Source organism: Neovison vison, chromosome 6 (genome assembly GCF_020171115.1).
Source record: "Neovison vison isolate M4711 chromosome 6, ASM_NN_V1, whole genome shotgun sequence".
Lineage (NCBI taxonomy): Eukaryota > Metazoa > Chordata > Mammalia > Carnivora > Mustelidae > Neogale > Neogale vison.
This window is the reverse complement of record NC_058096.1, coordinates 223,894,367-223,915,257: the sequence shown is the minus strand read 5'-3', so window position 1 is coordinate 223,915,257 and position 20,891 is coordinate 223,894,367. Positions and strand designations below refer to the sequence as shown.

General features: G+C 67.8%; 1 protein-coding gene across 4 annotated transcripts; it reads left to right on the top strand.

Moving 5' to 3' along the window:
- Positions 1-1,437: 1,437 nt before the first annotated feature.
- Positions 1,438-20,836, top strand: STK11 (serine/threonine kinase 11). 4 transcript variants are annotated; one of them, XM_044254710.1, is made up of 11 exons: positions 1,438-2,223; positions 10,818-10,901; positions 11,864-11,953; positions 12,832-12,964; positions 13,039-13,175; positions 14,177-14,304; positions 16,261-16,318; positions 16,574-16,770; positions 18,903-19,067; positions 19,285-19,502; positions 20,296-20,380. In XM_044254710.1, the coding sequence occupies exons 1-10, from the start codon at positions 1,934-1,936 to the stop codon at positions 19,485-19,487; spliced, it is 1,485 nt and encodes a 494-aa protein (XP_044110645.1). In that variant the 5' UTR covers positions 1,438-1,933; the 3' UTR covers positions 19,488-19,502; positions 20,296-20,380. The 4 variants fall into 4 exon arrangements, with proteins under 4 accessions (XP_044110645.1, XP_044110644.1, XP_044110646.1 ...); XM_044254709.1 differs by lacking the exon at positions 18,903-19,067 and having other exon boundaries at positions 19,290-19,502; positions 20,296-20,836; XM_044254711.1 differs by lacking the exon at positions 18,903-19,067.
- Positions 20,837-20,891: the final 55 nt, after the last annotated feature.

Genomic DNA, 20,891 nt, shown 5'->3' with positions numbered 1-20,891 from the left:
CCCATTTTGGGGCCGCAGCCAACCAGGAGCTTCTCCCAGGACCAGCGGTTTGCTGCGGCGAAATAATGGCCCTGACGGCCGCCGGCTCCAGAGCAGAAAGGGAGGAACCGAGGGCAAAGCTCGTGCACCCCGCGGACCCAAGCCAGAGCGCCTGCCAGCGCCGGGCCAGCTGCCCTGCGGGCTCTGGCCCCGGAGCCTCCGCCGAGGCCTGTGGCCTGCAACCGGCCACTCCGCGCCACGTCTTTCTTGATCTCTGAGGTCATCTCCGTGCCCAGCGCGCGGGCCGGTAGGGCTCCGACCCGACATCCAGGCTCGGGCTCCGCGGCCTGGCCGGCGCCCCTGGCTTGGGGCTCCTTCCTGACCCTTGACCTGGCCTGGAAGGGGCGCCTGGGCTCAGCGGCCCCAGCAGGCGCCCCCGGGGTCCCCGAACCAAGGCCCCCGGCCCTCGAGGGCTCTGCCCGCCCCGCAGCCGTTCCCCGGCGGCCGTTGTGGCTCACGACCTCCGACCCCAAACCCGAGCCTCTCCGAGGTCAGCACCGCGGGCTAGCCTCCCCGCGCCCGCCTCCCGCCAACCCCTCCCCCCCGCCCCGTGACGGGCGCCTCCGCGGGCCAATGAGCCGAGCTGGGGCCACCCCCGGGGCGGGGCCGAGAGTGAACCAATGTCCTGCTTGGGCGCCCGCCGGGGTCCAAACCGCCCAATCGGCACTGGCGGCGGGGCGGGCCTCGGGGGCGGGGCCTTCCGGGTCAGCCAACGGGCGGGCACGTCGGCGGCGGGGGGGCCGGGTCCCGCGGCGGGCGTGCGGCGGCGCGGCGGCGCAGGGCGGGGGCGGGAGGTAAACAAGATGGCGGCGGCGTGTCGGGCGCGGAAGGGGGAGGCGGCCCGGGGTGTCCGCGACTGAGGCGGGGCGCGGGAGGCAGCGGCGGCGGGCGCCGGCCGGCTCCGCGCCGCCTTGCATGGGCTGGGCCTCCGCGCCGCCCCGCCTGCTCCACACGTGCGGCGGCTGCGGCGGGGGCGCGCGCCGTCCGGGCCCCGGCGGCCTCGGGAACTCCCGGCCCGGGCCTTCTTCCTGCGCCCCCCCGCCCGCCCGGCGCCCTGCGGGGCCCCGCGCCCCGCGGCCCGCGGCGCACGGCGTTCGCGGCCGAGAGCGAGCGCGGGCTGCCGTTTGGGGCGGGGGGCGGCCGCTGCGGGGTCCCAGGCCGGTGTGGGGGCGCCGCGGCCGCGGCCGGCTCCGACGGAAGTTGCTCCCCGCGGCGGGAGGGCCCCGGGCAGCCCCCCGGCCCCCCGACGCGCGGCCGGGGCTGGCGGGGGCGGACGTCGGTGCCCGCCGCGCGGTCCGGATAGGCGCCTGCCGCGGCCTCGGGCCCCCGGGACGGCGGACCCCGCCGGGAGCCGCCCCCGGCAGCGCGCCCGGCGCCCGGCGAAGCTCGGCGGCGCGGCCCGGGGCCCGGTGTGGGCGCGCGCCGCGGCCCGCAGGTAATGCCCGGCCCGGGGAAGACTCGCTCTGGCCGCCGCGCCGTGCGCCCCCGGAGGATGACCTAGCGCGCGGGAGCCCCAGCGGCCTGCGGACGGCCCCGGCGGACGCGCCGGCCCGACCCGACGCTGCGAGGCGGACGGGCACCCAGACTTGCGACGCTCCGCGCCCTCGGGGGCCGGGGCTCCGGGCCAGGCGCGCCCTCTGAACTCGCGACGAGTACAATCGTTTCTTCCCGAAGAAGCGTTTTCTGCTTTTTCCTTCTTTCTTTCTTTTTCTTTTTTCCTTTGCGTTTTTGTTGACTTTCGGCTTTTCGGTTTTGTTTTTTTGTTTCGTTTTTGGTTTTGGGGGTTTTTCTTGAGAAGGGAATTGTAGGGGGACAAAAGGAAGACGCGCGCGCGCCAGGGGCGGTCGATAAGGGAGATCAGGGCCGCCGGCGGGAGTCGGAGGCCGGGTCCAGGATGGATGTGGCCGACCCGCAGCAGCTGGGCATGTTTACGGAGGGGGAGCTGATGTCCGTGGGCATGGACACGTTCATTCACCGCATCGACTCCACGGAGGTCATCTACCAGCCGCGGCGCAAGCGGGCCAAGCTCATCGGCAAGTACTTGATGGGAGACCTCCTGGGAGAGGGGTCGTACGGCAAGGTGAAGGAGGTGCTGGACTCGGAGACGCTGTGCCGGAGGGCCGTCAAGATCCTCAAGAAGAAGAAGTTGCGGAGGATCCCCAACGGGGAGGCCAACGTCAAGAAGTAAGCGCGGGTTTCCTGGGTCAGCGTGTGGCCGGCTGGGCGTTACTCTTCCTCCCTCCCTTCCTTCCTTCCCCCTTAACTTAGAGCCTGGAGGTGACCAGCCCCCTCCCGGGTGCTGCTTGCCAGGGCAAGTGTTGCTGGAAATGCTGAAGGACTCCGAGGGAGGCGGGCCGCCTCGCTGCAGCCCGGTGTCCCCTTCCTTCACTTGGGGGTGTGTGCCCCATCCCCCTTCACCCCCGCAGCTGTGCCCAGTGGAACCAGCCAGTGTTCGTTTGGCTCCGGGAATCTGTGTTCCAGTGCAGCCCGGGCCGCCACCAGCAGGCTTTCCGCGCAGCGGGCAGCTGTTACCAGGGCCAGGGCCCACGAAATGCGATTTGTTTACCCTGTTGGAGGGGAGCCCTGCGGCTGCCAAAAATAATTGTTTGCACTGGCCTGTCGGTCAGCAGGAGGTAACCTCGCCTTCTCTCGCTCACTTGGGATGTGACACTGGACACAGCCATGGCTGCAGGCCCAGGTGGCTGGTCCCCCCGGGAGAGGGATCAGCTTGTTTCCTGGCCAACTTTCTACCCGAACTTCTTCAGGCTCGGGCCAGCGCCGAGGCACCGCACAGGTGTGGGCGTCCGCCTGCAGGAGTCTTCCCCGGCCCCGCGGACGGTGGGAGCCCCGTGTCAGTCACTCGCGCTGCTTTCCGCCCCTGCTTGTGGCTGCCACCCACTGGGACCCCGCCCTGCCTGGGCTCACCCTCCTCCCAGCCTCCAGTTTCCAAGAAGGGGTTTATCTAACGGGCCAGGCTGCGGGCGGCAGGACTGAGGCAGGACTGAGGGACGATCTTGGCCGTCCTGTTGCTGGCCCTCCCTCCAACCCCATCCTGGAAACTGCCGCTCCCCTGTCCGCTTTCGCCTCCCTCCTTCCTGCCCAGCCTGCACTCAAGCGTTCGCTCAGCTCTGTTCGCTTGCTCCGGGCCGGCTCGGCTCTGGGCGTGGCGACGCGGTGGACAGAGAGGGGAATCGAAGCTGGTCCCGCTCCGGCGTTGGTGCCGGGCCAGTCAGAGCCGTCGTCTGCCAGTGCGGTCCAAAGGCAGGTGGGCGGTATGTTGAGGCCTCTTGACGATTTTCGTGCCCCAGCCTGTGGACGTGAAGCAGGGATGGCCCGGTCCCCTGGGGCCCATCTCTTACCTGTGAGGTGGTACTGGGCAGGGGCCCCGATGTACTCACCCCCCGATTCAGGGATCCACCCCCCCCCCCAGCTGCTGGCTTCGAAGTCAGAAGCTTCTGGGGGCTGTGGGTTGGGGGGGCTGTGAGCACCTGTATCCTGGCTTCCTGAGTCCTGCCTCTGGAAACAGAGCCCTCTCCCAGGCTCCGGGTCCATCTTTGTCCCCCTGGCCCCTCTCAGGTCCCATCCCGGATAATGCCTGGGCAGCAGGCTGCTGGTCTCTTCTGCGTGGTTGAACTCTGCTGGTTGGAGGCGGTGCGTGTGCGTGCAGGAGGTCTGGCTGGCCGCGTGGCTCTGTGCTGCTCTGGGCCCCAGGCCCCAGGCTCTGGGGAGCAGCACCCTGAGGTTCCCGGAGTCCCTGAGTCCCGTTCAAGGGCTCGGGCTGGATTCCAGCAGCAACTGATGTGCACTCAGAGGCACACAAGCCCACCTTGCTGGCTGTCCTGGGGCACTGGGTAGCCGCAGAGTTGAGCGGGTCCTGGATCTCTCTGGACCCCTGCCCCGGGGGGGCGGGTGTTGTCGGGGTGGGCAGGTGCGTCCTGCGAGGGCGCTCGTTGTGGGACGAGGTGTGTGACAAGGTCAAGTTAGGGGACCGGTTGCCACCCCCAGGAATTCTCTTGTGCTCCGTGGGAGACGCACATGCCCAGACGGCGACCGGAGGGTTGGAGAGCACCGGGGTCCCAGTCTCGGCCTTCCCGAGCACTCAGCCAGGGCCCCCGGAGCTTGTGGAGACCGGGGTGTGCAGTGTTGGAGCGGCAAGGAGCTCAGTCCCGCAGTGTGCGTCGGAAAACTCTGAGGGGAAACGGAGGCCTGGGAGGCGGTGGCGGGGGGGGCCCCGGCTGGCTTGGCCGTGAGCATAAGGTGTCCCAGCCGCAGGGCGTTGGGCCCGTTTCATTAGCTCAGGGCCCGGCTCTCATAGGAAAGAAAGGGGTGTCCTTGCAAGGGGAGGTCTGGGCTCCCGGGACAGCCTTGCTGCCAGCCGGCTGCCCGGAAAAAGGGCTCTTTTGTCTCCGAGAGGCTTAATAAACTCCAGTAGCTTTTCTGCAAGCGAAGTGTCCGGAACCTTCCAGACAAGTGTCAGGAGTCAGAAGCTTTCTTCGTCAAGAGTGACGTCTGTGACCAGAGTGGGGGCTGCGCGGGGCATCCCCCTCGGTGTGGTTTCCTCTCTGGGACTGCCGAGGGCCTGTGCTAGCCCCCTCTGCCCTCACGCCTCTCGAAACTAGTAGGTTCTCATTACAAAGCAAAGAGGTTTCAGAAAGCTTCAAGTGAAAGAAAAAAAAGAATCTTTCGTGGTCTTGGAACTGACCATCTTGCCAGGTTTCCTCCGGTCTTTTTTGGGTGTTTGTAGGTCTGTCCAAGCACTTTTCATATATCCCTAATTTTTTTTTTTAATTAAAAGATTTTATTTATCGATTTGACAGAGATCGCAAGCAGGCAGAGGCAGGCAGAGAGGGAGGAAGCAGGCTCCCCGCAGAGCAGAGAGCCCGATGTGGGACTTGATCCCAGGACCCGAGCATGACCCGAGCCGAAGGCAGAGGCTTTAACCCTCCGAGCCACCCAGGCGCCCTTCCCTATCATTTTTATTATTATATTTTTATCCTTCGTAGTTTTTAGAAAATTGCTCGTACCTGTTTTTCTGAGAGGCTGTAGAGTCACATGCACTGGCCCCGTGAATGTTGGGAGAGGATGTGAGTGGGGTCTTCCTCTCCCTGGGGGCAGCGAGAGTGACCTGTGGCTGTGGGTCCTGCCGGCGGGGTTTCATGCAGGGAGAGGCACCCGGGCTGGTGCCGGTCGGGGGGCAGGTGGCGGTGGCTTCGGCTGTGCAGGCCGCCTGCCGGGCGTCTGTGCGGGAGGGCGGCTGCGGGCGGCAGGTGCAGCCGGACCCTCGAGGCCGTGACGCCGCGGCTCGCTCCGCAGAGTGCCCTGGATGCCGGGACGCTCTCCGTGGGGCTTTATCTTCCATCGACTGTTTGGGGGATAGAAATCGCTTGCTGCTGCCTGTGCAATGGGCACAGGGGCCATCACCGTTGGCCATCAGGCCATGGTCCCTCGGAGCCCTGTCCTTCTGCCTGAGCCAGGCTGCTTTTCTGAGATCAGGCGTCCTGGTGGCCTTGGCGGTGGCGGGGCTCTGTGGCCAGCTCTGACCCACCCTGTGCTGGTGGCTCTGCGCTGGAGGTGGGTTACTTTATGTCATGGTCCCGTAAGAAGTGCGAGGGTGTTTGAAGGGCATGTCCCCACAAGCGGAGGTTTGGGTCAGGAGGAGCGTGTGCATGTTTGAGAAGCTGCGTCCAGACTGCTGCTCCCTCCAGCCTTCCCAGCCGGTCTCGTCCAGCGGCTTCTGCATCTGGAGTGACCCCCAGGAGCACCTGGCCCTCCCAGTCCCTGGCAGATGTGGCGGCAGCTCTGAGCAGATGCCAGTGGCCGGGCGGGGGCCTCAGTGAGGCCAGGACTGTCTTGTGGTGAGTGGCGGAGTGGGTCTGTGGAGTGAGTGGTCGGAATTTTAGCGTGTCCCCGCTCAGAGCTCTGAGCTTTGTTGGCTCTTGTTCTTGTCCCAAGTGGGCATGTGTCCCTCCCCCGCCCCGTATCGGGAAGGGTTCCACTGTGAGCTCGGGCTGGCTGGCCAGCCGCCAGAGGTGACCGCAGGAGGGCCAGGCCGCTCCCCCACCGTGAAGGTCCTGGCGGCCTCCTTGATGTCTGGCCTTTCGGGGCGGGGGGTCTTGTTTCTGAAATGCGGGAGGCCCCCGGCCACCCCGGGCTCTGGGGGCCGTAGGGACGTGTGCCATCCCGGGAGCGTGTGCAACGCTGCCAGAGCTGCCCTCTATCCCAGAGCCGCCGCGTGGCCGAGCTCTGGTTCGTGCTTGCGACAGCCTCGCCGGTACGTGACCCTCGCGTTGAGGCACTTGGCAGTGCCGCGCACGCGGCTGAGAATCCACTCTGCGTCCCGTCCCCAGCAGGCAGCCCCCACCCGTCAGCCGGCTCGCCCTCCCCGGCCCCTGCAAGGCCCTTCCCGGCCTCGGAGGAGCCTGCTCTGGGCGTGTCCCCGCGTGGACTCACACCTGGCGGGGCCTCCTGTGTCTGCCTGGGCGCTGTGGGCTCGGTCCGCCCCTGGGGCCGCGCGTGGGCGCTCCTCGCTCCTGCCGGGGCCGGGGACACTCCCGCGCGTGGGGACGCGTCCTGTTGTCCGTCCAGCCCCATGGGTCTTGGCGCTGAGTCCACTTGATGCCTTTTACGGTTTGTGCTGCTGGGGACGTGCGGGCACGTGTGCGCAGTGAGCTCTGCTTCTAGCAGTTTCCCTTGCTTTCGTCTCCTCCCTGGACCTCTGGGGTCTCTGGTCATATTTTTAGAAGCATCAGCAGAGGGGCTGGGAGGTGAGGGGGGGGTCTTGCTCAGTGTCCCTCTGGCAGGGCCATTGGCCCCTGGCCCGTCTCTGTGCGGAGGGGAGTGACGGGGGTTCGCTCGGCGGCTCCGTCTCATTCTGGGCTGTGTGGAGCTGATGCGTCTCAAGGCAGTGGCCGTGGCCCCTGGGTGTTCTGTCCGGGGCCGGCCTCGGAGGCAGCTACGTGGTGGTTCTCGGAGTTTGCACGGCTTCGTGAGCCTCATTCAGTTTTTCTTCTGCTTCATCAACAGTGAACTCAAAAGCAGCCCACTTGGGTCCGGCACCAACCCCAGGGAAGGTTCTGGGCGGCAGCGGGGGCGGGGGCAGGGCGAGTGAGCACAGTGCGGAGCCCCGGGGTGCGGGGGGCGCGGGCGGGAGGCACCGCCTCCTGTGCCTCACTTCACCCTGGCCGAGCTGCCCGCTTTGCCTTTCTCTTTACGCGTCGTTTCTTTTTGGCCTCGGTCCCGAGCTGTCCCTCGTAGGGAACGCTGGGACTCGAGGCGCTGGCCGCATGGCGGGGCGCCCCCCTTCCCGCGGGGTCTCCGGGGAAGCTCCGTGGCTCCCACGGCCCCTCCTGTGGGGTCGGCCGTCGTGTCCGCCCGCTCCCGGCCTGGCGAAGGGGGCTGGCGTGACCCCGGTGAGCCGACGAGCGGGCAGCCCCCGTGGCGGGCCGGCCCGGCCTTGTCTGTTTCTACGAAGAGCGCGCTTTACGGGCGCCTTACGGGCGTCGGGGCCGGAGTGGACAGCGGTTTCCTCGCAGAGGAGAGGGCGCTGCCCTCTGCTTCGTGGAGTGTGTGACGTGAGCTCGTCCCAGAAGAGGGACTCTGACACGGCGGTGGTTCCCCTGTCGGCCGAGGGCGAGGGGGAGGCACGGTCTGGGGGGGCTGGAGCCAGAAGAGAGAGCGGAGCCGTGGGCTGGCCTCTTACCGGGCGGGAGCCGGCCGGTCACCGGAGGCCGGGGGGCCCCGCTTCCTCGGCACCTGCCCCCACGGTGGCTGCCGCTCGGCTGCAAAGAGGAAAGGCCTCCCTGTCCCAGCACAGGTGATTTTAGTTTTATTCTTGCGATTTTTATGTTACTTTAGTCTCAAGTACGCGCCGCACCAGCAGGGCCTGAGCTCAGCTCGCCGACGGGCCGTCCCGTGCTGCAGATGGAGCCGGCCGGCGCCGTCAGCTCGTGGGGTTAGTCTGTGTCGTGCACACCCGCGGGGACGTCTCTGGATGGAGAGGAGAAGGGTCCTGAGGGAGTCTCCGCCGCACTGGGGAGGCTGGTGTGGACGGCTCGAGGAAGCCCCTGGCTCCCCAGGCTGCATCCGCTGACCGGAGCTGCCCCAGTGTGTCGGGGAATCTCGTTCCAGCGCCGGGGTCCGCCCTGATGGTTCCCAGCCCCGTATGCAGTCCCAGGAAGCTGGAGCTTGGAGGAGCTGGGGCCTGTCTCCGTGGCCGACCCCTCCGTTCCCACTGGCCCCGCAGGGCTTGCTAACTAGCTTGCGTCCTTCATGGATGCCCCTCTCGTCTGGGGGTACAAACCAGGGCGAGCCCAGCGTCTGTGAGGCGCTCCCGGGCCTCTGCTGCCTCCACCCTGGCTGCAGACCCTGGACAGGTGCCCCCGCGGCTGCCTCCCAGGCCTGGCCGCTGACCAGGTGGTTCAGGGGGTGTCGGTCTGCCTGGGTGGGCGGCAGGGGCCGGACGATGGCCTCTGAGACGAGCCGCTCTGCATGCGCGCCGGGTGCACGTGGCGGTGGCCCTGAAGCCCGCGGGCCGGGGGGGCTGACGGGGCACCGCGTCGCAGAAGTGGGTGTCGCTGCCACCACGCATTGGTCAGATGGAAACGGAGCTTCTGAGCCCCGGGCGCGAGAGTCAGGGCCGGGTGGGGAGGGGCGGGGGAGGCAGGTGGGGCCTGGCTTCCAGGGACCCCTGCACTGGCTCCGGGGCTCGAGGGTTGGCGCCAGGCCGTCAGGGACCTTCTGGGTCCCTTACACAGAGCTTTCACCTGACGTGGTCCTGCTCCCGAGGACAGCGGGTGGGTCTGGGTTCGTCTGTGGTCGGCAGGACTGGGGTGCTCCTGCCGCCGAGGACGTGGGGGCCAGGCATGCCGCTGACCACCCCCCCACACAGTGCTGGGGCACTCCCACAGAGACGGACCTGCCCAGAATGTCAGCGGGGCCAAGGGGGACAAACCCTGCATTAATTATTGGGAAAAAAGATTGAGTCTGGTCCCTGCTCACGCCGGGCACGAGAGTAAATCCCCGGGGTCAGAGGGTACAAACCAGGGCGACCCCAGCGCCTGTGAGTCGCCCCCACTCAGCGTGTGTCGTGAAGCGCGTGCAGTGTCCCAGGACCTCTGGAGCCCGATGGCTAGGGCGCCATCTAAGAACCCGGGAAAACCAGGGTAGAACTCTTGTCTCACCTGGAGCGCTCTGGTGGGGGTGGGCACAGGCTTCTGTCGGCGGGTCTGGGGGACAGTGGCCGAGAGGCTGTGCTGCGTTCTGCGAGTCGATGGCCTCCTGGGCTCTGGGCCTGGGGTCTCCCGTCTGGGGTGGGTGCCGTGCACGGATGCCCTTTCTGGGGCCCTTGCGGCTCTGTGGCGGTGGCTGCCGGGTGTTTGTGGGCTCCAGGGCCCTACAGAGGGCCTGCACCCGGGGTGCGGGGCACAGGATTCATGCACTGGGCGGGGGAGGCTGTCAGCAAGGGCCTCCTGGAAGAGGCAGCCTTCTCCCTGAGCCTGGACAGCGGGCCGGATGGGACCCGAGTCCCTGAGGAGCTATTCTTAGGTCCCAGCTAGGGCGGCCAGCTGAGGAGTTTTAAAAGAACTTCATCGAGATGTTCATAGTCACACAGTTTGGTGGCACTTAGTGTATCCCCAGGGGTCCCCTTTATCGTATTCCAGAATATGCCATCTCCCCAAAGGCAACCCTTTCCCCATCAGCGGTCACTCTCCACTCCTGCCCCCGGCCCCCACAAGCCCCCTTCCTGTCCGTGGAGGAGCCTGGTCGGGACGCGTCACACGCGCGGACTCACACCCCGTGTGGTCTCCTGCGTCTGGTTCCCTCCCTGCGCGTCGTGGGCTCGGGGCCGTCCGGGGGCGGCGCATGGGGGCCTCGCCCTGCTCGTGGCAGAAGGACGCTCCTGTGCGTGGTGGACACACTGTTGGTCTGTCCACCCGGTGCCGAGCCCTGGGGCTGTTCCCGCGTCGGGTCCCTGGCTCGTGTTGCCTCGAGCGCGCTCATAGGGCTTTCCGCGGGACGTGCTCCGGTGTGCACAGGCACACTCGCATGGGATTGCCGAGTCGGCTGGTCGCTCGGCCGCACCCGCCCCCAGCGCCTGCCCAGAGCCCGGAGAGGTGAAGCACCATCTGCAGAGCAGCCGGCGCTGGCACGGGCCTGTGGGCGAGGCTGGCGCCAGGCGGATGGCTGTGCCTTGGTGTCCCTCCTGGCGGGGCCGGTGCAGCCGCTTTCTCCCCACGCCGGGACTGGAGCGGCGGAGGTCTCCGGGGCTCTCGGGAGAAGGGTTCTCCATCCTTCCGCAGGGCTGTGGGGCGCAGGGGAGAGGAAGGGGGTCCTCACGGAGCCGGTCCAGCCGTGGCGCGGTGCCTGGGGCTTCGTTCCTCCGGGGAGGCACGGAAGGGATGCTGGGTGGCCGGGGAGCCGAGCCGCGGCCGTGGCACACAGAAGGTGCCCGCTCCGCACTGGACCCGCCGTCCCTGTGCCGCACCCTGCCGTCCCTCATGCGGAAGGACCGTTCCGTTAAAATGTTCAGAAAGCTTCCGGATGGGGTTGTCCCTGTTGAAGCCGCAGACTCGGGGGGAGCCCCTGTTGCTGTCGCGGGAGGGACTGCGCGGTCGGAGGGACGCAGGAGAGCTCGGCCCTCCCGGCGCCCACGCGGCTCGGAGCCCGCTGTGTCCTCCGCACGGCGCCCGGACGGCAGGCTCGCTCTTCCTCCCCCGCCGAGGGCGCGGGCCGAGCCGTGCTCACTGGTGGGCCTGCTCATGCCTGTTTTTTGTCCTCAGGGAAATCCAACTTCTGAGGAGATTACGGCACAAAAACGTCATCCAGCTGGTGGACGTGCTATACAATGAAGAGAAGCAAAAAATATATCCTTGTGGCCGCTGTGCTGGGGGGGCAGGGGTGGGCCTCGAGCACCGTCTTCCTGACCCTGAAGCCGCCCCTTTGTGACTCCGGCTGGGGGCCCCGAAGGCAGCAGCAGCTGGTGCCACAGGGCGTGGACCGTAAAGCCCTTGGGTCATCTGCGGGGCCCCCGCAGTGTCTCAGAGCTCCCTTACTTGTGTGGCTGCTGAGCCCTCGCGTGACCCTGTGCCCGGGAGTGGGAGTGCCGGGCCCGGGTGGCTCTGAGCTTGGGGGCCCCTCCTTGCCTCTGGCATCCAGGGCCCCTCGGTGCGGGTAGAACTCGGTGTGTCATTCTGCAGGAGTGCTTCTGTGGGAGTGTCCTCGGCCTCTGCCCTTTCCCTTCTGGGCATGGGCCCCATTTCTTCTGGGGGGTGAGGCCCTGGGCAGCTCCAGGTCTCGGGAGCAGGCCTGTGGGGGCCCTAGGTCTCATTGGGGGACAGGTGTCTTCCCACAGAAGTGCTGGGCACGGGGTGATGGGGTGTGCAGCCCACGGCTCCCCTCCAGCTTGCTCTCAGGGCCACCCCTGCTGGGGACACAGTGGGGGCTTTGTCCTCCTCTCCAGCTGGCCTGAGACACTTGGCCCCTTCCTGTGTGGCCCGGTGACCCCTCCTTTCTGTCCTGCAGGCTGTGTCTCCTCACCTCCCCCTGGGCTTCGGGCGGGTGGAGCTCCTCAGGCTGTTGAATCCCTGGGGAGGCCTCCTTGTGGGTCCAGGGCGCCGAGCCCAGACGAGGCAGCGACTGGCCTCTACGAGGTGACCCCGGGCGGGTCAGCGGGAGGGCAGAGTTGCCCTATAGACGCTGTCACCCCTGCCGTCTTTCTCGCTGTCTTCGGGGGCTCCTGCTTGCCTCTGTTAACGCAGCCCCCGGAAGCGTCGGGGTCCTCCTCCTCCCCGGGCCCTGCGTGCGGGCGTCTTCCTTAGCGCCGCACGTATATGGTGATGGAGTACTGTGTGTGCGGCATGCAGGAGATGCTGGACAGCGTGCCCGAGAAGCGCTTCCCCGTGTGCCAGGCCCACGGGTGAGTGCCTGCTGCGGGCCTGTCCGGGGGTCCGGCCCGAGATCAAGCCGCACGCTCTTTCATTTCCTTTTCCGAGAGAGCGCGGAAGCGTGGTGGGGACCCAGAGCGCGCGCGGGTCGGTGGGTGGGGGGCGGAGGGGGAGGACATCCAGCGGACTCCCTGCGGGGCTCAGCTCCCAACGGCTCGTCTCAGGCCCCCGAGATCACGGCTTGAGCCGAAACCAAGAGTGGTACAGTTAACTGACCGCACACCCCCCCCGCCCCCCGGCGGTCCTGGGTCAGGTGTTGTGTCGTCCGTGTGACAAACGCTCTGGTGTGTGTTCCGCCTCAGCCTTGGGAGCTCCGTGTGCAGCCCACCCAGCCCGGCCACGGGGCAGCAGCCCCTTCGCCAGCTGCCCACCCGGGCGCGCCCGCTGCCTCGGGCTTGGAGACCCCTCGGTCCCTGAGATGTCCCCGATGAGGATGGAGCTGCCACAGGCCAGCTGGCCCTCCCGGGGTCACGTGTCCCTGGCCCCAGGGGGCAGTTCCAGGGAGGCGACACGGTCACATAGAGGGCGGACTGATTGTGGAGGACAGGGCACGGCCCTTGGGCTCGTAGGGAGCAGGAAGAAAGGCTGGCTGGCTTGGGGAGCAGCTGGGGGCCGGGGAGCCCTCCTCTACCTTCCCTGGGAGGCTCGGGTCAGAGGGCTGCATCAGCCTTTGGGGCGGCAGTCGCCTGGCCGGGCTGCCTGGCCTGTCCTTCCCGTTGACCCGGCTGCAGGGACTGCCGAGCCACAATGTCCTGCCTTTGGCCCTGGCAGGCGCACCCCAGGGGCGGTAGTAGCCAGGCCGGGCCGGGGGCTCTGGGCGGGGCCAGTTACGGAGTCCCGCCCCCCGCAGGTACTTCTGCCAGCTGGTGGACGGCCTGGAGTACCTGCACAGCCAGGGCATCGTGCACAAGGACATCAAGCCAGGCAACCTGCTGCTCACCACCAGCGGCACGCTCAAGATCTCCGACCTGGGTGTGGCCGAGGTAGTGTCCCTCCCGCGGGGGGGCGGGGGCGGGGGCCCGAGGGCCGCTTGCTGAGGGCCGCGCTGTTGCCGCAGGCCCTGCACCCTTTTGCTGAGGACGACACGTGCAGGACGAGCCAGGGCTCCCCGGCGTTCCAGCCCCCAGAGATTGCCAATGGCCTGGACACCTTCTCCGGGTTTAAGGTGGACATCTGGTCGGCTGGGGTCACTCTGTAAGTGCCCAGGGGCCTGGGTCCCCCTGCTCTGCTTCCCTGTCCCGGGGTCCTTCCTTTACCCACCAAGGACTCAGGAACCGTGTTTGGGCTCCAGGCTTCTAGAACCTGCCCCTCTTAATGGGTTCCCCAGATACCATTCCCGGGTACACTGGGGTGGCCAGAGTGCCAGAGAGGCTGTGGGGCCAGGAGTGGGGGCCCCCGCGGGTAGGAGCAGATGGGGCTCCTTCCCATCTTGTGGGGTCCTCAGGGTCAGAGACCTGATGTGGGGGCACACACTGGCCGTCCTTGGGCCGTACCCGGCCTCCCGCCTCGCGCTCAGGGCGCTTCCCCGTCTTCTTCCTGCTGGCTTCCGGGAGCAGGTTGCAGTGCTGCCCAGCCAGCTGCGAGGCCCCCACCCGGGTTCTGCCCTCCTGTCCACGGTGCACAGCCCTGAGCACGCGCCAGAGCTGACTGGGTTGCAGGGCTCGCTGGAACCCTCGTCCTGAGTGGAGTGTGGGCTGCAGAGATGTGCCAGCCAAGCCCAGCACTGACCAGCGCAGCCCAGAACCTTCCCTCCTGCACCCCTTGTAGGGCAGCTTCTGGCCAGCACAGGCCTCCATTTTATTTTGTTTTTATTTGACTGGTTGTAGGCTCCACGCTGGGCATTGCGGGGCGCAGCGCGGGGCTTGAACTCAACCCAGAGATCGGGACCTCGGGGTGAGGTCAGTTGTTGGGCAAGTAACCAGCTGAGCCGCCCAGGCGACCCGTTTTATGTCCTGATCGAGCGAGCATTCACATACCACAAGAGCCCCCCTTGTGAGATGTATCTCGCAGTGGGTTTGGGTAGCCCGCCCGAGTGCTATAGCCTGCGCCGCCGTCTCTTCCAAACATTCCCGCCGCCCAGCGTGGGGCCCCACGGGTGAGGGAGCTTCAAGGCTCCTGTGCCAGGCTGGGTCCCGGCCAGCACTGCAGGAGGAGCCCTGACTGACCGGCCTCTCTCCTTCCCGTTGGGGGCGAAGCTATAACATCACGACAGGCCTGTACCCGTTTGAGGGGGACAACATCTACAAGTTGTTTGAGAACATCGGGAAGGGGGACTACACGATCCCGGGTGACTGCGGACCCCCACTCTCGGACTTGCTGAGAGGTGAGGCCCCCGGGACGGCACCAGTGGGGCTGGAGGGGTTGGGAGCAGGCTGCCGGGGGTGATGGGGGTCCTGGGCGTGCTGTGCTGACCCCTGGGGGCCTCTGGGTCCCCTCTCAGCAGCCCCTCCAGGGAATGGGCGCGGGTAGCGGACAGCGGCTGAGGCTGGAGCCTGCTTACAGCTGCTTTGGGCCTTTTGTTCCTGCCTCTTCCGACCTCTACCCCCCAGAGGAACATAGCAGCCGGTACCCTAGGTGCCCCCCACCCCACCGCGGCTGCGGAGTCCCTGGGTGGCTTCCTGCGCAGCCCAGGCCATGCAGCGGGTGGCGCCCGAGTGGCCACGGCCGGGTCTGTCGGGGTTGGGCCGCCGGATGCGGCTGCTTGGGAGGGGGTGGGTGGGCGACGTCTGCGTCCTGACCCTGGGCTGGAGCCTGATTGGCCTGTCACGTGCGGACCCTCGCCCCCACTTGTCCCCGGTTCCTGTGCTCGCGGAGATGCTGCCTCCGGTTGGAGCCTTCGTCCCTTCCTAGACCGCATGTAGCTGACGGTCGGGACAGTAGGTTCCCGTGACCCTGGAGGCGCTTGAGAGTTTTCTAGAACAGAGTCAGGCTGGTTTTTACGTTTTGCTGTGAGTGAAGTAGAGCCCAAGCTGGGCTGCTGACCAGCAGCGGCTGGACTCCGGCCCTGGGCACACAGGCAGCTCCCCATTTCTCCCCTGGGACCCCGAAAGATGGCCGGGTGGGTGCAGCCCTCCCGCTGCTCAGACCTAGCCTTCTCCCTCCCGTCAAGTTGGTGGAAGTTCTCGGGCACGCTCTGTGGAAGGGTTGGGACGTCAGCTGTCCCTGTCCTCGAGTGCGCCCAGAGCACAGGCCTCTGACCTCCCCCACCGCCCTCCCGGCCCAGGGCGAGGCGCTAGGGATCACTGCCTGGAGGGCCACAGGGGCAGGCCCGGGCGGGGTGGAGCGTCCCTGAGAGGAATCTGCTCGCCCCACGACTGCCCTCACCTCCTCAGTGCTCAGGAAGGCCGGTGATCTAGATGGCCGAGGGCCTCAGGGTGCCCCTGCGCGGATCCAGGCGGGGCCGCCTCATCCCTTCCCCCTCCACCTCATTGGACCCAAGGCCAAGGTGGCCAGGGCTGTTGGTCCACTCATCCCCCTGCACCCAAGCCTGCCTGCACCCAAGCTTTGCGCTGGGGGTGCGTGCCCTGGAGGCTCTTCCCATAGCCAGGACTGGTGGGGTGGCTCCCAGTGTCTCCTAGAGCACCGTCTTGGTCCTGAGGTCTGGTCCTCTCCTGCCCCTGAGCACGGGGGCCGTGACCCATGGTCTCGCCTCCTCTTCGGCCCCACTCAGACCTTCAGGGTTCGGAGTCCCCAGCCGTCCCAGTCGCCGCCCGTGGCCCGAGAACAGGGCTGCCCTCCTCGTGGGTGCCGTGCCGGGCTCTCAGAACTGGGCCCCCACCCCTCCTCCGGCCGCGCTCGAGAAGCTCCTGCCGCCCGCTCTGGGGAAGCCGGAAGCGGAAGCGGTGGGCTCGGGTGGGCCCTGCCCCGGCCCGGGGGCCCCTGCGGGAGCGAGGCCTGCGTGCGCACAGGCTGCGCGGCCCTGGGAGAGGACTGTCCGCTTCCCTCTGGCGTCCTGAAAAGCACCTGCCGCCCCTTGGCTCTCTCCCGAGCGCTGGCGCTGCCTGTGGCTTTGCCGCTCCCCACCGGGCCGCCTCCTGGGGCCGCTCGTCCTCACGCAGCCGCGGACTCTGCGTCTGTGCCCCTCGCCCGGCTCAGCCCTGCCGGTGGAGGCCGGGGGGACCGCGGTGGGAGGGGCCGGCAGCACCCCGAGCCGGAGCTCCACTCGCACACGCCAGCGGCCCTTCCTCCCGGGGCTGTCGTCTGCGCAGTGGCTGAGGTGGCGGGGGGGGGGGGGGTCCCGTGCCCAGCGCTGACCCCGCGGCCACTGCTGTCCCGCCAGGGATGCTGGAGTACGAGCCGGCCCGGAGGTTCTCTATTCAGCAGATCAGGCAGCACAGGTGAGCGCCTGCGCGGCCCCGCGGTGGGGTCGGCGTCCTCGGGGCATAGACGGGGAGGTTCTGGGTGAGCATGGGTGGGTGCTGGGGGTCTGGGGTTACAGGGGTGTTCCTGGCCCTCAGTCTCCTGCCCGCCCCGCCCCCCATACAGATTTTAGGGGTGGGCCCGGAGGTTGACAGGTGCCCTGTCCCGAGGGCACGAGCGGCACAGGGAGCTGGGTGAGCCTCCGGGCTGTCCTGACGCGCGGACTCCTACAGCTGGTTCCGGAAGAAGCACGCGCCGGCCGAGGAGCCGGTGCCCATCCCGCCGAGCGCGGAGGGCAAGGACCGCTGGCGCGGCATGACTGTGGTGCCCTACCTGGAGGACCTGCACGGCTGTGCCGACGACAACGGCGACGAGAGCCTGTTCGATATCGAGGATGACATCATCTACACTCAGGACTTCACGGTGCCCGGTGAGTGCGGCCGCCGCCGCCGCCTCAGGGCCTGGCCTCCGTGTCACCTGCCTCCGCGGCAGAGCGCACGTCCCCGGTGTCCCCGGCGGGCACAGACGGCCCTGGGGGTGTGGCCGTGCCTCCCCCGGAGGCCGGTGGGGATCCTGGAGGGCAGAGGCCCCCCGGGGCGTTCTCCTGTGTTCTGGGGAGTGCACAGCACATCCTGCCAGGTGGTGAGTGGGGGCAGCCCCTCGGACGGGCCTGAGAGGGTCCAGTGGCCCTCCTGGCACCGGGCCGCCCACCCTGATGCGTGTCGCCTTGCTTCCCCAGGTGGCGAGGAGGCGTCCGAGGCAGGGCTTAGAGAGGAGCGAGGCACGCAGAAGAGCCAGTGCTCAGACCTTTCTGGAGAGGAAGCTGAGGCCAGGGGCGCAGAAGGGCTCGAGGCCATAGTGTAGCGATGCCCCCCGCAGTGCCAGCCGGTGCCGGAGAGGCCAGGCCTGGGTGCCTGGCCACCGACCCTCCCTGACCCTGCCCAGGTGTCTGAGGGCGGCCAGGGCAGCCGCCCCTCCCCCAGTGTTCACCGTTGCGTTCTGGGGCTGGTTTCGCAGGCTCCCATCATAAAGGTTTGCCCCGCTGTGCCTGTGCGGGCGACGCTTGTCTCCCTTTTCTGCCTTTCTCTGGCTCGTTTGCCAAATGTTAGATTTTTGTTGTAGACAAACCCGGTGTGCGGGGGTGGCCTGTGTGGTGGGTGGGGCCCCTGGGGACGCCCCACTAGGCAGTAATGATGGGGGCCCAGAGCTGTTTTCCTGGCAGAGCTGGGGTGGGGTTCAGGCATCCCACCTGAGCAGGGGGCATGCTTAGGGGTCTGAGATGTCCGTTCTGGAGAGCTGCACCCCAAGTGGCAGTGGCTTTGGCTCAGCAGGAACCCAGTAGAGTCCCAGGAGGTGATGCGTGCTTGGTGTCTGTGGCCTTGGAGAGGTCCTCTGTAGAACGGTAAAGAGCCGTCCTGCCTCTCAGAGGTGCGGGGCTCTCGTGTCGGGGCCTTGGGAGCGGCCCTCGCTGGCGGCCATGTGCTGTCTCAGCAAGGCGGGGCGAGCACTCTGCCACATGCCCAGACCCCTGCCGGACCCCTGACTGTGCGTGGGAGGCCAGGAGCTGCCGGTCGCGGCTGGGCAGGGCTCATGTCGCAGCGGCTCTCCAGTTGGAGTCCGACGCCCGACCGTCTGTCCGTGCTAGAAGGAGCAGAGCCTCTCCCAGGATCGCTGACGCTTTCTCGGAGCCCTCGTGGGTCCACAGTGGCTGTGCTGAGGCCTCGTCCCTCCTCGCTGTGGTCCCAGTGCTGTGGTCGCCCTCCGAGGCTTTCAGCTGCTTGGCCTTGGTCTCCCGGGACTGTCCTCACTGTGGGGGTCTGCCTCCTGCCCTGAAAGCCGGGTGCCGGGCCGTGGGCCAGAGGTGGGTGGTCGTGGGCGATGCGCCAGTCCTTTGAGGGTCAGGAGGCCGGATCCTGTACCCACCCCCCTGCCCCGATCCGCAGCCACAGTGGCTGTGCCCGTAGCTGGGCTCCAGGTGGCCTGTGTGGAGCGGCGGGGCTCGGTGCCTGCGGAGCCCCTTCCCTGTCGCAGCGGGGCTCTTGACCCCACACAAGGCTTCTCCCTGGCAGAAACCTGTCAACAGTGACGAGCTCTGATCTAGGATGCCTCCTGGGTGCATAGGGGTGGCTCATGGCAAGTTCCAGAAGCTGCTGAGTCAGATAGTGGGGACCTTTGGCCTAGAGGGGGCTCTGTGCTGGCAAAGGGGTGGACTGGAGGCGGCTGAGGGCAGCTTCCCACCCGAGTCCGGGGAGGGTGGGGTGTGGGCAAGAGGCCGATTTTCCACGTGCGCTGAATGAGCTCTGGGGGCCCTGGCAGGTCGGCTGGGTGCCCTCCTCCTGGGTGTCCTCCTCCTCAGAGCACAGGAGGGAGGCAGTCGAGCGGCTCCAGGCTTGTGACCGCCCCCCGGACGCCAGCAAGGGCCGGTGCTGCCTGGTAGCGAGTAGGGACACAGCAGGCCCCTGGCTCTGATCTCTTCGGCCTGTGCCCAGTATGGGGAGCGGAGGCTGGCCTCAAGGGGAAGGATGAGTGTTGCCTGCCTGGCCTGAGCCCAGCTCCTCTCAGCCCCACAGGGCCCAGTGAGGCCTGGCCTCCACACAGGTGAGCCGGCCCAGCGTAGGGCCCTGTGCCCCGGGACCCTGGTCCTCCACCATGTGCTGGGGTGGAGGGTGAGCGGGGCAGGCCAGGCCCTCCTGAGTGCAGAAACCCGGTTCGCACAGGGGCAGGCAGGTGAGCGAGGGCTGGGCACCCCCCTTGGCTGGCCGACTCCGAGGGCATTTATTTTTCTAGCTGGATGAGCTGGGCGGGCAGGGGGGCAGGTGGTAGAGGGGCCTGGGCTGGCTGGCTGGAGAGGACCCAGGCCTGGGGGTTGGGGCGGGGCGGGGCGGGGGGCACAGGTTGTCCGTCTCCGGCTCCCGTCAGCCCACACTCGCCCTCTCCCTCCTAGGACAGGTCCCAGAGGAGGAGTCTGGGCAGAACGGGCAGAGCCGGGGCCTACCCAAAGTGCTGTGCGCCAACGGCACCGAGTCGGCGCCGCTGGGCACCAGATCCAGGGCCGAGCGCCGGGCCAGCGCTGCCTCCAACCCCGCCCGCAAGGCCTGCTCCGCCGGCAGCAAGATCCGCCGGCTGTCGGCCTGCAAGCAGCAATGAGGGCGGCACCCGCAGGTGGGTCACGCGGGGCCGTGGTGGGGTGGGGACCGTGCTCAGGCTCTGGCTGGGGTGGGGGGGACCGTGCTCAGGCTCCCGCCGCTCCGACACCGCTGCGGCCGCTGCTGGCCGGGGCCTCCGGGTCTGCCTTCCCAGTTCTGTCAGTCCGACCCACGGCCGTCTGGACCCTGGCCAGGCAGCTGGAGCTGGGGCAGCCACTCCCGCGTGCAGGAGGAGGTCCCTCCGGCTGGCAGCCTGTCCTGCCAGCCCCTGGCGATGCTGGACTCCACCCTGCGGCATAGGAGGCACTGTGGGTGGGTGGGTGGGTGGGTGGGAGGGAGGGAGGGGGGGATGGCTACAGTTTGGCCCAGGCGTGATCCTGGTGGCTGCCCCGCCACCCTCCGCTTCCCGTTCCCGCCTCTGCCTGCCCGAGTCTGAGGTGTGTGTGGTGGGAAATCGTGCCACAGGGGAGCGGGAGAGGCTGCTCAGGTTGCAGGCGGGGTGCGCTCTCGGGGGGAGCTGCTCGCCGCCGCAGTGGCCCTGCGGTGCTTACCTGCCGGCATTAGAACCAGCTCGGAGGGCTGGGACCCCGGCTTCCTCTGTGGAGGCTGGTACGCGACTCCGCTGGGCAGCGCGTGAACGACAGGGTGACCCCAGGAGTCGGCACTGCCCTTCCTGGTCTCTCTGGATGTCTGACAGCCCTGTATGAGCAGGCCTCAGTTTCCCCGCCCTGATATCGGGGTGGGGCCTGCCCCCTGGGACGCAGAACCTGTTTGCTGGCCCAGGAGTGACCCGTGTCTTCCGTCTGCAGTCCGTCTCAAGGAGCCCCAGCCAGGTGCCGCGGCCCAGGTCCTCAGTCTTCCCGCCGACTGCTGGCCCACGCCTGCTGCCCAGGAAGGCCACCGCCATACCCTCCTTGCTGACTGCCCCTCGGGAAGCCACGGGCCTTGGAGGGCTGTGGCTGGGGGACTGCAGGGTCTGGGGTCTGGCCTTTCCCTCACGGCCAGCAGACACGACCTCTTGATGACTCTGCAGCCATGTGCTGGGCCCCTTCCCCTGGCCGGAGGAGGAGGACGCATGGCGGCCCGCGGCCAGGCGGGAAGCCCTTGCCGTGCACTTTATGTTCAGACCTGCTGGCTCTCGCCCCGCCCGGACTTCCTTTCACTCTGCTCCACGCTGGCGCCTCCCGCAGCTGGTGGTGTGCCCAGACCACGGCCGCGGGAGGAACAGGCTTGCCCGCTGAGATGCATGCCCCGAGCCCGAGGGAGCTGGGCCGCGGCCCTGTTGCTGTTTGGTTGGTTTTTTTCCTTTTTTCTTTTTTTTTAAGAAAAAAATAAAGCCGGTGGATTTGAGCTGTGGTTGTGAAGGGTGTGTGGGAATTGTCGGGCGGCAGCGCTGTCCTGCAGG

Coding starts and splice junctions, on each gene's coding strand:
- STK11 (XM_044254709.1), top strand. CDS start 1,934: ATGGATGTGGCCGACCCGCAGCAGCTGGGCATGTTTACGGAGGGGGAG. Junction 2,224..10,817: donor GGGGAGGCCAACGTCAAGAA/GTAAGCGCGGGT, acceptor TTTTGTCCTCAG/GGAAATCCAACTTCTGAGGA. Junction 16,771..19,289: donor TCAGGACTTCACGGTGCCCG/GTGAGTGCGGCC, acceptor CTCCTAGGACAG/GTCCCAGAGGAGGAGTCTGG.